This window comes from Aspergillus udagawae (assembly GCF_001078395.1).
Source record: "Aspergillus udagawae IFM 46973 DNA, scaffold_6, whole genome shotgun sequence".
NCBI lineage: Eukaryota > Fungi > Ascomycota > Eurotiomycetes > Eurotiales > Aspergillaceae > Aspergillus > Aspergillus udagawae.
In genome coordinates, this window is record NW_025091269.1 from 2,259,795 (window position 1) to 2,273,421 (window position 13,627).

A 13,627-nucleotide genomic window follows, 5' to 3' on the forward strand; every position below is an offset into this window, starting at 1 on the left:
TTGTATCGTCACTTCGTGTGGCTCTTGCGGAGCTCATTACTTGATCGCAACAAATCTGCTAGGGAATCGGCTACGGAGATGGCAAACTCTGGGTCATTGATTTCTCTCTTGTCCGACAGAACTGCAATTCCTGTCCCGTCGAGCTCGTGCTCGAGAGTGGAGAAAAGTGCTTCATCCGCTTCTCGGTCGTGGAAGGGCTGACCGGGCGTATCCAGCATGCTGATACCCGCCGCGGGCAATATCACCCGCACTCGTTCCGGGTGAGCCACATGGGCTTTGAGCTTCTCTGCCATGAAACGGGCAATCCGCTCGCATTCCTCGGGCGTCGTCCGCATGAGCGTCACCGTCGGGTTATGCTCATACAGCAGCCGTTGGCTGTCGCGAAACCGCGCGGGCACCGTCTCCCGCGGCCCAAAATTGACCATGTCACAGGCACCCACGCTGATGATCTGCGGGAGGCCCGCTTCGGCCGCCGCGATGAGACGCCGCGGGCCGGCAGAGAGCACGCCGCCGACGACCTCATCGGGGACCTCGGTCGTGGTGAGGTCGACCACGGCGTCGAGCTGGCCCTCGCGGATGAGCCGCTCCATCGCTTTCCCGCCGGCCCCCGTCGCGTGGAACACGTACACCTCGCAGTCGAGCGTCTGCTGCAGTCGCTCCCGGATGGTGTTCACCGCTGGCGTCGTCACCCCGAACATGGTGATGGCTATCCGAGTCTTGCTATCCTTTCGGTCAGCTTGTTGCATGCTCTGCGCCTGCGCTTGCGACGCATACGACACAGCCATCCCGGCCACGGCGGCGGCGGCGTTCGTCAGAATCCGGTTCAGGATGCGGTTCGTCCCTGCGACGTCGACGACGCTGTACATGAGGGTCAGGTCGGTTTCCTCGACGTAGGGCGCGACATCGCCGCTGGCCATGGTCGAGACCATGAGTTTGGGGAAGCCGACTGGGACGGCGGCGCGCATGGCGGCGGTTGCGAGGGCGGTGCCGCAGGAGCCGCCGATGCCCAGGACGGCGTGGATGGAGCCGGTGCGATGGAGGGTGGTGAGGGTTGTGATGGCGTGGGTGGTCATCCGGTGGATGTATTCTGGGCGGGGGAGATCCGATATTTTTGTGTCAGAGCTGGTTAGGTCGGGATGTTTGATGGCGATGGAGTTGTGCAGGCTCGGGGTGCGGCCGACGTCCATGATCAGGACGGCGCAGGTGTTGTGGGTGAGGAGTTGAGACTGCGTGAAGCATAATTCGTCCCATTTGGTGTCGCAGGTTCCGATGAGGACGACGGTTGGTTTGGTGGCCATCATGGATGCTGTACTTTGGTTTACGACCACCAGGTGTAAATTGTTCAATTGAACAGACAGTCCAATCTAACCATATACCTATCTTTCAGAACTGACCTGAGCGAGGTGGAGTGGACTCCTCCTGCAGCTGCTCCAACTAAGCGTCAATGACGCAGTGCAGGCGGGGGTTGGCACACCATGCATCCGCATCTAAGCTGCGTCGTTTTCTGTCTCTCATCTATCTCTAGCACAGAGAAGGAAACAACCTACAAGTAAGATAATTGCATCAAAATGCCTCGTCCAACCACCCGTCAAGAAGTCCTGGCTCGACTCCGCCAGACCATCGCCGAGGGCTCGATCATCGTCGGCGCAGGAGCTGGTTGGTCCCACACTGCCACTCACTCGACTTTCTAGCCAACACCAACTGATATACGCAGGAATCGGTCTCTCTGCGAAGTTCATCGAAAAAGGCGGCGCGGATTTGATCCTCGTCTACAATTCGGGCCGGTTCCGGATGGCCGGACGAGGGTCGCTTGCTGGCATGATGCCATACTCGGATGCCAACCAGGTCGTTGTCGAGATGGTTCGTCTTTTCCCCTACAGATACACTCTACCACTATACCTTAATTATATATTGAATAATGCAAATCAGGCAAACGAAGTCCTTCCCGTGGTGGAGCATACGCCCGTCCTCGCTGGCGTGTGCGGGACAGACCCCTTCCGCGACATGCGCTCGTTCCTGGCGCAGCTCCGCGAGTTGGGCTTCGTCGGCGTGCAGAATTTCCCGACGGTCGGCCTCATCGACGGGAAATTCAGGCAGAATCTCGAGGAGACGGGGATGGGCTACGACCGGGAGGTGGAGATGATCCGGCTGGCGCACGAGATGGACCTCGTCACGACGCCGTATGTCTTTACTGTCGATGAGGGCGAGCAAATGGCGCGCGCGGGCGCCGACGTCATCGTCGTGCATGTCGGGCTAACCACGTCCGGGACGATCGGGGCGCGGACGGCGATGTCGCTGGACGAGTGTGTTGTTGTTGTTCAGGAGATCCGCGATGCAGTCGCCAGGGTTAATCCTGAGGTGATTGTGCTGTGTCATGGGGGGCCGCTGGCGGGTCCTGAGGACGCGGAGTATGTGCTGAGTCGGACGCGAGGGGTGCATGGGTTCTTTGGGGCGAGTAGTATGGAGAGGTTACCGGTTGAACTGGCGATTCAGGAGAATGCGCAAGCATTTAAGCGGTTGAAGATCCGCCAGTAGTCTAGTCAGATATCCTCAGTCAGTGCTGGGTGGAATTGATATGATGAACCACCGGAGACCCAAACGGGAAATTCTCCGTGGTTACAGACAGTGGAGAAGATGGATCCACAAACAGACTCGGCTATTAACTTTCTATCCGTAGAGTGTCTACCCCATGCAATGTTACTCACTGGACTAAACGGTCTGGTGCGATGAAAGCTGGATATGTATGCTGTGGACCGCGTGATTATCTGTAGCTGTATTTAACGAGGGGTGACCCCGCTGTCATTGATGAAAATTTGTGACGGTTGCAACTAGAGACCTATATAACTAGCATTAATTCATTGCCTTGAAGTGAGCATATCCATCTTAAAATCATACACTCAAGACTACAAAAATGTCGCGACCTTTGGAGGGAAAATTTGGTATTGTCACTGGGGGCTCCCGGGGTAAGTCTACAGGTCTACACACATCTACACTACACCATCCGGCCACAGGCTCTCAGCTAACGAAACAGGCATCGGCGAGGCAATCGCCCGGAACCTCGCCGCAAAAGGCTGCTCGCTCCTCCTCAACTTCACCTCTGAATCCTCCCGCGCTCGCACAGAGGAGCTCTGCGCCTCGCTGGCCTCGACGCACTCCATCCGCTGCGTCGCCGTGCAGGCCGACCTCCTCCACGCCGAAGAAGCCGTCCCCCAGATTCTAGCGGCCGCCAAACAACACTTCACCTCGCCCGAGGGCAAGTTCCAGATCGACGTGCTCATCAACAACGCCGGCGTCAGCGCAGACCGCTTCCTCAACGACCCCGTCAAGGGCCCCATCGACCGCGAGTACTTCAACTGGCACTATAGCATCAACGTGCTCGCCCCGCTGCTGCTCACGCAGGCGTGCGCGCAGTTCCTCCCAACCGATCGCTCCGGCCGCATCGTCAACATCTCCTCCGTCTCCTCGAGTATCGGGTTCACCGGCCAGAGTGTCTACGGCGGGACCAAGGCCGCGCTCGAGGCCATGACGCGCACCTGGGCGCGCGAACTCGCCGACCGCGCGACGGTCAACGCCGTGAACCCTGGCCCGGTCATCGGGGACATGTATTTCGCGACTGGGGAGGAGTTCTGGAAGCAGATGCAGGGGTTCCAGGATGCGACGCCGCTGAGCAAGATGGTCGAGGACGATCCGCAGCTGAAGGAGTTGAGCGAGGAACAGATCCGCTTGATCAAGGAGAAGATGGGTGGGCGGCGGCCGGCGTTCACTAGTGAGATTGCGGGGGTGGTGGGGATGCTGTGTACGGCGGATGGTCTTTGGTGTACGGGGAGTGTGGTGTGTGCCAATGGTGGTATGCGAATGGGATTCTAGTAGTTCTGTGCCTCGCAGAGATAGACGTCAATTGTCGTGGTACATATGACACCAAAATCATCACATTGTCGCCGTAGTACCCTTGTAACGGGGAAAACACACGAGACGAGACAGTAACTGATGTCATCATCGTCAACAATTTCCATTTCCTCAAACTCCGCAGCTCACAGCTTCACATCTCCAATTCCACCTCATGGTCCTCAGCTCTCGTCCCGTCCATATTCGTATCTGAAATCAATAGATTAGATACAAAAAGAAAATGACCTCCCTTCGATTCAATCTATCGAACCTCCGCTTAACCCACCGACTCGCCAAACCTCTACCCTGCCGCGTCCTCCGCGCCTCCATCACTCCATCCATCGCCCTCCGACCTCTATCCACCCATCCCTTGAGGGGTTCACCCCTCGCAACTATATCTTCCCTCGGGAAACTTCCAACATCAACAAGGAGCTTCTCCACCGGTAAATCCCAGGCTGACCTCCTCGTCGAAGAACTCCAAGAACTGTACTCCTTCCCTTCCTTCCCCTTCCCCTCCCCCTTTCAATACAAGGGAGACAAATCTAACAAGAGATAGCTACGAAACCGCCAAGGACGAATTCGAAATCGCCACAGACAGCACCGCCAGCTCCACCATCTACGCCGCCTCGGACCGCGAATCTGCCCGCGACGCCCTCAACCAGCTGCTTGCTGTGTACAGCCTCTACACGACCGGCATCGCCACGACGGCCGAGTCGCATGCGCCGCAGGAGATACAGCAGGGTGATGGCAATGCCGATGAGCAGGGTCAGGTGGTGAATACCAATTTCGATCCGTCGGAGATCCCGGCGCGTGTGCGCGACGAGGTGCGGAGGCGGGTTGGACAGCGGGTGAGGGAATTGAGGAATGCTGTAGAGGGTTTGGAGGAGAGGGCTCATGCGGAGTGATTGGTCCAGAAAAGAAAGTCAGGCTGGGGCCATCTGATAAAGTTGAGTCATTATAGCTGCTAGCTGCGCTGCTGCTAGTATACATTTCATATCGTGATTGGTATCATCATTTGAAAGTATTCCCTCCAACGCCGGGCAATTGCATACAATTGCATAAACTTTTATCCCCAGATTCCGTATACCGCCTTGTCTAACTCCAATGTGATGAAGAAAAGGGTATTTATCAAACAGTGCCAAGGGGGAATGCAAATTGGTCGGAGAGCGGCGACGGGGATGGAAAGGCCGTGCTGTTTGCTTTGTGTGTCGTGCGAATATGCCGTTTCAATTGGTCTTCAAAGTCAAAGTCAATACTGGCACCCTACCAATGGTCAAACAACGTACCAGGCCGAGTAAAACTTTTGCTGCATCCAGGAAAATTGCATTTGTGTTTCCGTTCTCCGTGTGCTATACTCGTCAGCCATGTACTACCACCCAATAAGCGAGGAACATACTTAGTCGATGGCTCGACATGTTGGACGACTGTAGATGTTAGTACATGCTTACATGCTAACATGCCATTCTCCAGCAAAGGAAGTGACTTACATCGCCCGTCTGAAAGTTGCATCCGGGAAATGTGCACTTGAACGGCTTCTCGCCCGTATGCGTCCGTGAATGCGTTTCTACCGAGTCAGCATCCTACTAGTGACGCACAATCAAGTAACTTACTTAGTTCACTGCTGTCAGTGAATGACTTGCCACATTCGGCACACTGGTATGGCTTCACCCCTCGGTGGCTTCGTTCGTGTCGCTCCAGCGTCGCTTGTCGAGCAAACAGCTTGCCACAAACCGAACATTTGAAGTTTTTATCTATGGAGGACTGTCAGTTTCGGCTTGAACCTCATAAACGAATGAACTTACAGTTACTGTGCGTCAGAAAATGTCCCTGCAGTTTCGACTTTTGGGAGAAAGGCTCGTCCGGGCGATGACATCCTTCCCAACAGCAATAGTAGCCGGCACCCTTTGCCCCTTCCACAGTCCCCATATGGGTTGCAACCAGATGCTCCTGGAGCGCGCAGGCATCGGAAAACGTCGCTCCGCAGGATCTCTTGACACCGTGGCTCGTGGTGGTCCATTTGCAAATATGTACTTCCCCGTCAACGGACGAGAACCCCGGGCTGGTCAATACCGACGAGGCACCACCCTCCAACGGCGGGGGCGTCTCGCCCGGACTGGACATCAGTTGTGAACTGACGCTCGATCGGGACTGCCGGGAATACGCGGAGTAGGGTCCGTACGGGTGAACATGCGCGTGTGGGTGAATTCGACACCGATGATGCGAGCGGCATGGTCCCTTGAGCGGCACATTCCCGTTGACATTGACTGACGCTTTGGACGAATCGTGTGGAGTGGATGGCAGGTGAAAGCACGAGAAGGAGTCGGTCGAGCCGTTGTCCAGTTTGCTTAGATGGATGTGGCAGTTCTGGTCCTCGTGGGTGTGGGGTTCAGGACAGGCAGACACGCTGGGGCACATTCCAAGCATCTGGAATACATCCGCCGGATCGACATTATTCGGCAGGGGAAATGGCACATTCCCAAGGTGATTGGGCGAATCTCGGGGTAGAGTATGACAGTGGAAGTGAGGATACGACGGATGACAGTGTGGGAATGTTGCTGGGAACGGAAATAGAGCGTCCGTGGACAGTGCCGAGTTGACAAGGTCCGATGTGGCATTTTCTGTAGGTTTCAATGGCGGATGGACTTGATTCTGATCGATGGTCGATGACGGGAGTAGGCCGCAGGCCTCCAACGACAGCGGCTGTCCCACTCCCAGCAGTGACTCTAGATTGTTATGCTCGGCGGCCTGCCCGCTGTGGTCGGCGAAGCTGAAGCAGTGTTCATCAAAGCAGACAGCGTCCGCACCTTCGCAATTCTGGTCGTCACAGTGCGATACGGAACAAGCAGTCGCCTCATCACATTCCGCGAAGCCGTCACAAACAGAAGGACAGGTAACGGAACAGTCATCAACATCGCAACACGCCTCGTCGATTGCGGCACAGTGCGTCAGCGAAGCGTGATGATGGTCCTCGTCCAAACAACTCCAATCTGGCGGCTGAGCGGAGGTCTCCGCGGCGTCCTGGGAATCCTTACCATCTAGATGAAAGGCCTCCCAGTGACACTCGAGGCAGAAATCATCTTTCTTGGTGTGAGAAGACATAGAGAGGGAAGATCCGCTGGCAATGGGATCTTCTCAGGCCTCGAAGAATGAAGAATAGGGAACACCGTGAAGAGGAAAAGAAGAGAGGGAGGGGAGATGATCAAAAGGAGGGATGATAGCACTGGGGGACGTTAGTACGAGTCAGTTCCACATTGGCTGCACAGGGCAGGACACGGTAGGGCAGAGGCAACAGGTACAAAGCCGCGAGCACCTACCACAATGCGATCAATCACTACTGCAAATGCAATAATGGGAGAAAGGGTTAAGCCGAGAGAATGGTAGGAATGAAGCAGTGAAGCAATCAAGGCCAGAGCATAGGATTGGCCGCCTGCTGTGTGCAAATCCAAGAGGACCTTGGGGGCTTCCCACGTGTATAAATTCGACGAAGAGTGACATCCAGATCTGTGCGAGCAACTTGTAGGGAGACGGATCCCGGCAATACCCTGAGGGAACAGGGACTACCTACTCCGTAGACATGAAGATTAGCGCAGTACTCGCATTTGAGCCTAGAATAAGACGTACCTCAGTAAGATTCTTGCATATGGGGGGCGTGGGGTGCTACCTGACCCCATCCATACACAGTGACAGGATACGTACAATCAAAAACAAGCGAGCAGGAGAGTGAGGACCCTGCGAGCGAGCACCTACTCCGGAGCAATCTGTAGTGAGGACCTTGGGGGAAACAGCGTCATGCCCGCCCTCTCGGCCAGCGAATCGTACCGCCTGAATTATCTACCTCCGGTCCGCTTATCACTGGCGACTCCAAAATCGCGAGCGAGACTATAACCGGGAAAATTGGATTAACTAGGTGTCAGACAGGTAGTAACTATTCTCTTTAAAAATCTCTTAATCATCACTTTCAGTCGTCTACAAATCACACTGCATCGAGAATATTCCATGGTTAGAGTGGAAAAGTCTTCCACAGTCTGATTCTGCCGGATGATAGTTACCGCTTTGTGTTAGGTAACTAATCCATTTTGATTAGTTAACTAGACATCTGCCTCGTTGCATGATACTCTTGCCAGACTGAAGGCGAGCTTGAGATTGAAACTTACGATGCTCTCTTTGTCTATGCTTATCACTAAGTAGTAAGGTCCTCACCCCGACTTCTCGGGCTGCAGAAGATATCGCACTGTCTTTGTTTAGTTTAATTGAAGCTCCCTCCATTCGATCACCCGTAGTTATCTGACGCCATTGCGGCTCACCGCTGTTGAGTAGAAAGGCAAAAGGCTATAGTATCATTACATCTTAAATCCACAGTATGAGGGGAAATCGTTCGTTCTTCTTGAGGATCTACATCTACTATCTAGCTACTCATACTCTGGTGGCCCTGTTCTTCTCCAGCAATGGCATGGTACACGGACCGACTGGCAGCCACGTGCGCACCGCCCCCTAGTCCCCTCCGGATCGTCATTCCACCATGATCTCCACTAGTCTAATAGTCTCCAAGCCTCCAACTTAACGGACACTCCGCACTCAACACCAACACCAACACCAGGTGCACCACTCGAATCAACAAGCTATCTGGTCATCTCACTGTACATCGTAATCTAATTGCATCGAATCGGAAACAAGACCATCCATTACGCTCCTCCAGCCCGATCCATTCCACCTCCTCCGTCCGAAACAACACCCACTTCACCCGTCTCTAGTCGATATCGATACCGTATCTCATCGTACCCGCCTCACCTCACCACCCGGCATTTCAACATCAAACGCTCCAATCCCAACAAATGGGAAACCTCTGCTCCACCTCCAAAAACGAAGCCGAGCCCTCCTCCCGCCCCGGCCGCGTCCTCGGCTCAGCCGCCAATCCCCCGCCCAACGCTGCCCCGCGCGCCCCGCTCCCCGCGAAATCAAAGGCACCTTTCAAGTCACCCGGGAGGACACTAGGCGAGACTGCGCCGGAGGTTCCAGATGCGGAGAGGGCTGACGCGCGGACGAATGCCGCGATAGCGGCGCAGGTGAGTGAAACACCCTGATGGGGAGTTATTGCGGATATGTCTTATGACGAGGCTGGCTGACTGGACGATGCCAAAGAAACGCGCCGAGTCGGCGGCAAGTGCGCAAAAGGGGAAATTAGGGTCGAAACTTGCGGCGCAAAAGGCTCAGACGCAGGCGCAGACCTTGACCGAAGTGAGTAGGGAGCAGACTGCTGCCAGGCATATGGATGAATCGAGTAAGGCAAGGAATTGGAATTAGGGCGAAAGTCATCGACTTACGCGACCTACGCTGAACTTGTGGGTGTTTTGGAGTATATTGGCGTAAATATACTGTATAGATATTGATGTTCTTTACTCATGCGTATTATACTGCTTGCACATTATGAACGGAGACATTGGCAATGCATGTCTATAAAGATCAGACCATCACGAATATGATACAACCAGCTAGACGTACAGTCTCAGACAACGTTGTAACGTCCTCCCACTGGTGCTCTCGCGTCGCTATCGGCAGCGGCCAGGGTACCCTCTTTGAGCAACCGCATCAACTCCCGCATGGCATTCGTCACGGCGAGTTCCGTGTCCCCTTCAACAAGAATATACAGCTTCGGGTTCTCGCCCGGTCCAGGCTCCTTGCCGGTAGGATAGAAACTTCCTTTGGTGGTGATAGAGGTGCCAGTAGCCTCCAGAATCTTGGCCACGTTGGTACGGTTGGTAACGGCCCAACGAGCTTTTTCTGTATTGCGGAAACAAGTTAGCGCCTGTCCTCTAACTGACAATTACGGGGAATAACTTACGAGGAAAATCGTTGATCTCCAAGGTTGCATGGAAAGCTCCCGCATCAGGTCCGCGGTTATCGATGGGCACACCAGACCGCATGACTCCAGCACGGCTGAGACGGGCATGAATATCAGCGACGGCCGAGCCCACCTTGTCCAACGGGTTCTTCGACGCGCCCGCCGGGTCTTTCTCGGTCCTGTGAACCGTAATCTTGCCATCAAGATCGATACCCTTGGGAACACCGGGCAAGGCGGTTGTTGTGGTGGTGGTGGTGGCGGCGGCGGCGGCAGCAGCAGATTGCACCGAGGATACAGCTTTGCTGAACCGCTCGTCCGCCTTCTCGGCCTTCTCTTCCTTTTCTTCCTCATCTTCACCCTCCTCGCCTGTCTTGTATGTCCGCCGCTCTCGCATCCGAGCTGCATCTCGCTCTTGGTCGAGGCGCTCCAGACCCTTTCCTCCGAATCCAGAAGCGCTGGCTTTCTCCTTGCCCGCTTTGACCTTCTCCAAAAAGGAATCGACCATCTTTTGGACGGGTTCAGGCACCTTCTGTCCACTCTGCCTCAAAGCCTTGGCGATATCCACCGAATAGCGCTCTTGTTCTTCGGTCAGGAACGTGACTGCCGTTCCCGTATTGCCGGCACGACCAGTTCGTCCAGCACGGTGAACGTAGTCTTCCAGATGGTTCGGCGCATCGTAGTTGACAACGAGCTTCAGCTGCTTCACGTCTAGACCTCGGGCGGCGACAGAGGTGGCAATCAAAATGGGGAAAATTCCGGCCTTGAAATCTTCAATCGTAGAATCCCGATCAATTTGGTCTTTGCCTCCGTGAATGGACATGCAAGGATAGCCCTTACGCATCAGCTCTCGAAGGAGAGTATCCGCAGCTTCCTGGCGGTCAACGAAGATCAAAACACGTGCATCTTCGTTGGCGTCATCCGAGTACAAGTTGCCCAAGATCTCCAATAGTCGTACAAACTTTGTGTCGTCGTTGCGCACCTCCACAATCTGGGTGATCTCAGGCGCGACAACGCTTTTGCCACCGACAACGATCTCAATCGGCTTGGTCAACGACTTACGGGCCAAAGCCTCCATGTTCCGAGGGAAGGTGGCCGAAAACAGCACGGTCTGTCGATCGGGTCGGATATTGGCCATGATCTTCATGACTTGGGGCTCGAAGCCCATATCAAACATGCGATCCGCTTCGTCCAAGACAACATAGGTGACTCTCCGCAGATTAGTGACTCTGCCCGCATTCGCCGCTAGAAGGTCAATCATCCGTCCCGGGGTACACACAACAATCTCGGCGCCACGCTTCAGTTCGGCAATCTGGTCCTTGATGGGAGCACCGCCATACGCACAAACGGCCCGAAGATTCAACGCCTTCAAGAAGGGCTTGCAATCCTTGTGGATCTGAGTCGCAAGCTCACGTGTGGGTGTCATGATAAGGCCAATAGGTCCTTCCATGTTCTCCAGCGGCCGTTGGTCTTTGATATGTCGGAACATAGGAATCAGGAAAGCGATTGTTTTACCTGAACCAGTCTTGGCCACACCGATCACATCGCGGCCAGACATAATCGCAGGAATGGCCTGTGATTGAATTGAGGTGGGATTCTCGTAGCCGAGCCTTTGAATAACATCCAGCGTCTGCACGCCCAACCCGCACTGTGTCCATTTCAGAACCGGTTTGGGCACGTCAACTCCGCGCACTTTGATTCCGTCAAGTTCCAGCCGTAAGCTGGCAGCTTCTTCATCGGTCATTTCAGCCAAGTTGGAAGGCTCGTTGTAAAACTTCTTACGGAAGGGCTCGTATTCCATCTTTTCATGGTTAACGGCAGGGATGTCCTTTTTCTTCTTAGCTTTGTTAGCAATCGCAAGAAAGTCATCAGCATCACCCTCGCCCACGGCGGTCAAATCCACATCGTGTTCGTCGCCGAAGATCGCCTCGGGCTGCTGTTCCTTCGCTTTGGCAAATCTGGCGCCAGATGTCTTCTTTGGCGGAGCGGTCTCGGCCAGTTCCGACATGAAAGCATCTAGTGGATCAACTTCCTCCTCCGCTGCATCGACCTCCATTTGCTCGGATTCTGGTTGGTGAGGGACGTCATTCATCTCGACGTCACCGTTGGGCTGAGGCGCAGCCTCTTTTGACTGGGCCCGCAGAGCTTCACTCTGCAAGCGTTCTTCACGCCGTTCCGCAGCAGCTCGAGCGGCGGCCGCATTCTCCTCCTCAGTCCCACCGTCCTGCATGTCGACATCATCTTCATCCTCTACCGCGGCATCCTCAGCCACCGTCTCATCTTTCGCGTCCTCTAGTGGCGGGGTCGGTAAACGCTCCAATTTCTTTCGTTTGGCTTCCTCTTCACCAAAACCGAGAGTCTTAACTGCCGACGATTTCTCCGCATCTGCAACTTGCCTAGCGCCTAACCCAAAACCGCCAACATTCCGTTTTGCTGTCAACGTAGCTGCACAAGAAACGATTAGCAGTTTGAAAAAACAACCTTATGACGGGAATAGATGACTTACATGAAGTAGTGCTGATGGCGGCTGGAGGTTTGTTAGCTTGTACATGATTATTCATGGAGGAAAAGGAAGCGGACGCTTTGGCAGACTGAGGAACGGCGACATCGTTACCAAGCACAGACGGTGCACTTGGGACCGGTGCCGCATTTCGTACAATAGCCTTTGGGTCAAATTTGCCAGCATACGGAGCAGGAGTGGCATCTGTGGTAGGCGTCGCTGGAGACTGCGGAGAGCCAACAGCCGGTGATAGACCCGACTTCCTATCTATCTCTTCCAAGATACTTCTTGCTCCGCCAGCTGCAGCGGCTTCGCGCTGCTTCCGTTCTCTCTCAGCAGCTTGCTTTTGCTTCCAGGCTTCTAATTTTGCCAGCCTTTCAGCTCTTTTCTCGTCCTCGGTTGGAGCCGCGGGCGCAGGGGTGGATGGCTTCGAGGCCTATCCACTTATTAGCATCAGCTTCATAGATATTTTCAAGAGCATATAAGTCGAGCTTACCTCTCGCGACTTGGAATCCAGGTTCCTTGTCCGACTATCGTCCCGTCTAGACTTGTGCTTCAAGTCAGCAGAATCGTCTGTTCGCCTCCGAGCCCGGTCGCGGGAATCATCTCGCCTGCTTCGATAATCTCTTTCGCGACTTTTCCGGCGGTGATCCCGGTCATCGCCTCTATCTCTTGAACGACGTCGTTCGCGAGAACGATCCCTCCGGCTTGGTCGATAGCTATCTTCATCCCGATGATCGTCGCGTCTGTCTACGGAGCGGTCACGTCTCCGGTATGAATCGCGGTCACGGTCGCGGTATCGTCTCTGTGGAAGTTGTGACGTTAGGATAATGATACAGAAACCAGAAATTGAGCGACTGAAGCGGCAAGGGACATACCTCAGGGCTACGAGATCTCCGATAACTCCTCCCATCATCTCGCCTGCTTTTCTCGTAGCGATCATCATCTCTGCGACTCCGTCTGGATGAAGAGTATGTGCTGCCTACAGGTGATGGTGAGCGAGTATCCCCGTGGCGAGCCATTGTTGCAGGCCAACGATGAGTGAGTATTACTGAAACTCCAAAGAAACTCGAGCACGTAGTCAGAAAAGTAAAGCAATTTATTACCCTTCCATCGGCTGTTGAACTGTTGTTGACGGGTAATCAATAATCGGTACTGGTAGTAGTGAGTTGGTGGCGATGTAAGTGATTGGTTTTCGCTCGGGCTGTGGTTCTTCCTTGAAGTCTATCTTGGAAGTAGTGTCAAGTCAATGCCCGCAACGCGTCTCACGTGATGCAATGTATGATCTACGTCACGTGAGGTACTATCCCCAATTCGGAATTCCCCAAACGAACCAAGGACGTGACCCAGCCCCCCCGGTTTCATCTGTGGCTAGCTAACCACTGCAGCCAAGAGCTCTTGCTTAG

At 54.5% G+C, this 13,627-nt stretch overlaps 7 protein-coding genes across 7 annotated transcripts; 4 read left to right on the forward strand and 3 right to left on the reverse strand.

Annotated features, from left to right (window-relative positions):
* Positions 1-8: 8 nt before the first annotated feature.
* Positions 9-1,298, reverse strand: Aud_008542 (Tm-1-like ATP-binding domain-containing protein; the record flags this gene model as incomplete). Its single annotated transcript, XM_043293416.1, has 1 exon — positions 9-1,298. One exon carries the CDS (start codon positions 1,296-1,298, stop codon positions 9-11), a length of 1,290 nt encoding a protein of 429 aa, XP_043149351.1.
* Positions 1,299-1,568: 270 nt separating this feature from the next.
* Aud_008543 (TIM-barrel enzyme family protein) lies at positions 1,569-2,535 on the forward strand (the record flags this gene model as incomplete). Its single annotated transcript, XM_043293417.1, has 3 exons — positions 1,569-1,656; positions 1,715-1,860; positions 1,930-2,535. 3 exons carry the CDS (start codon positions 1,569-1,571, stop codon positions 2,533-2,535), a joined length of 840 nt encoding a protein of 279 aa, XP_043149352.1.
* A 376-nt stretch (positions 2,536-2,911) lies between these two features.
* Aud_008544 (SDR family NAD(P)-dependent oxidoreductase) lies at positions 2,912-3,867 on the forward strand (the record flags this gene model as incomplete). Its single annotated transcript, XM_043293418.1, has 2 exons — positions 2,912-2,963; positions 3,032-3,867. The coding sequence occupies 2 exons, from the start codon at positions 2,912-2,914 to the stop codon at positions 3,865-3,867; spliced, it is 888 nt and encodes a 295-aa protein (XP_043149353.1).
* Positions 3,868-4,126: 259 nt separating this feature from the next.
* Positions 4,127-4,790, forward strand: Aud_008545 (uncharacterized protein; the record flags this gene model as incomplete). Its single annotated transcript, XM_043293419.1, has 2 exons — positions 4,127-4,371; positions 4,442-4,790. The coding sequence occupies 2 exons, from the start codon at positions 4,127-4,129 to the stop codon at positions 4,788-4,790; spliced, it is 594 nt and encodes a 197-aa protein (XP_043149354.1).
* A 223-nt stretch (positions 4,791-5,013) lies between these two features.
* Positions 5,014-6,984, reverse strand: Aud_008546 (C2H2-type zinc finger protein; the record flags this gene model as incomplete). The annotated part of the gene is made up of 6 exons (XM_043293420.1): positions 5,014-5,120; positions 5,172-5,234; positions 5,282-5,309; positions 5,373-5,449; positions 5,496-5,636; positions 5,688-6,984. 6 exons carry the CDS (start codon positions 6,982-6,984, stop codon positions 5,014-5,016), a joined length of 1,713 nt encoding a protein of 570 aa, XP_043149355.1.
* A 1,733-nt stretch (positions 6,985-8,717) lies between these two features.
* Positions 8,718-9,186, forward strand: Aud_008547 (uncharacterized protein; the record flags this gene model as incomplete). Its single annotated transcript, XM_043293421.1, has 2 exons — positions 8,718-8,948; positions 9,025-9,186. The coding sequence occupies 2 exons, from the start codon at positions 8,718-8,720 to the stop codon at positions 9,184-9,186; spliced, it is 393 nt and encodes a 130-aa protein (XP_043149356.1).
* A 202-nt stretch (positions 9,187-9,388) lies between these two features.
* Positions 9,389-13,243, reverse strand: Aud_008548 (DEAD/DEAH box RNA helicase; the record flags this gene model as incomplete). The annotated part of the gene is made up of 5 exons (XM_043293422.1): positions 9,389-9,663; positions 9,725-12,166; positions 12,228-12,657; positions 12,718-13,026; positions 13,100-13,243. The coding sequence occupies 5 exons, from the start codon at positions 13,241-13,243 to the stop codon at positions 9,389-9,391; spliced, it is 3,600 nt and encodes a 1,199-aa protein (XP_043149357.1).
* Between the last annotated feature and the right edge of the window lie 384 nt (positions 13,244-13,627).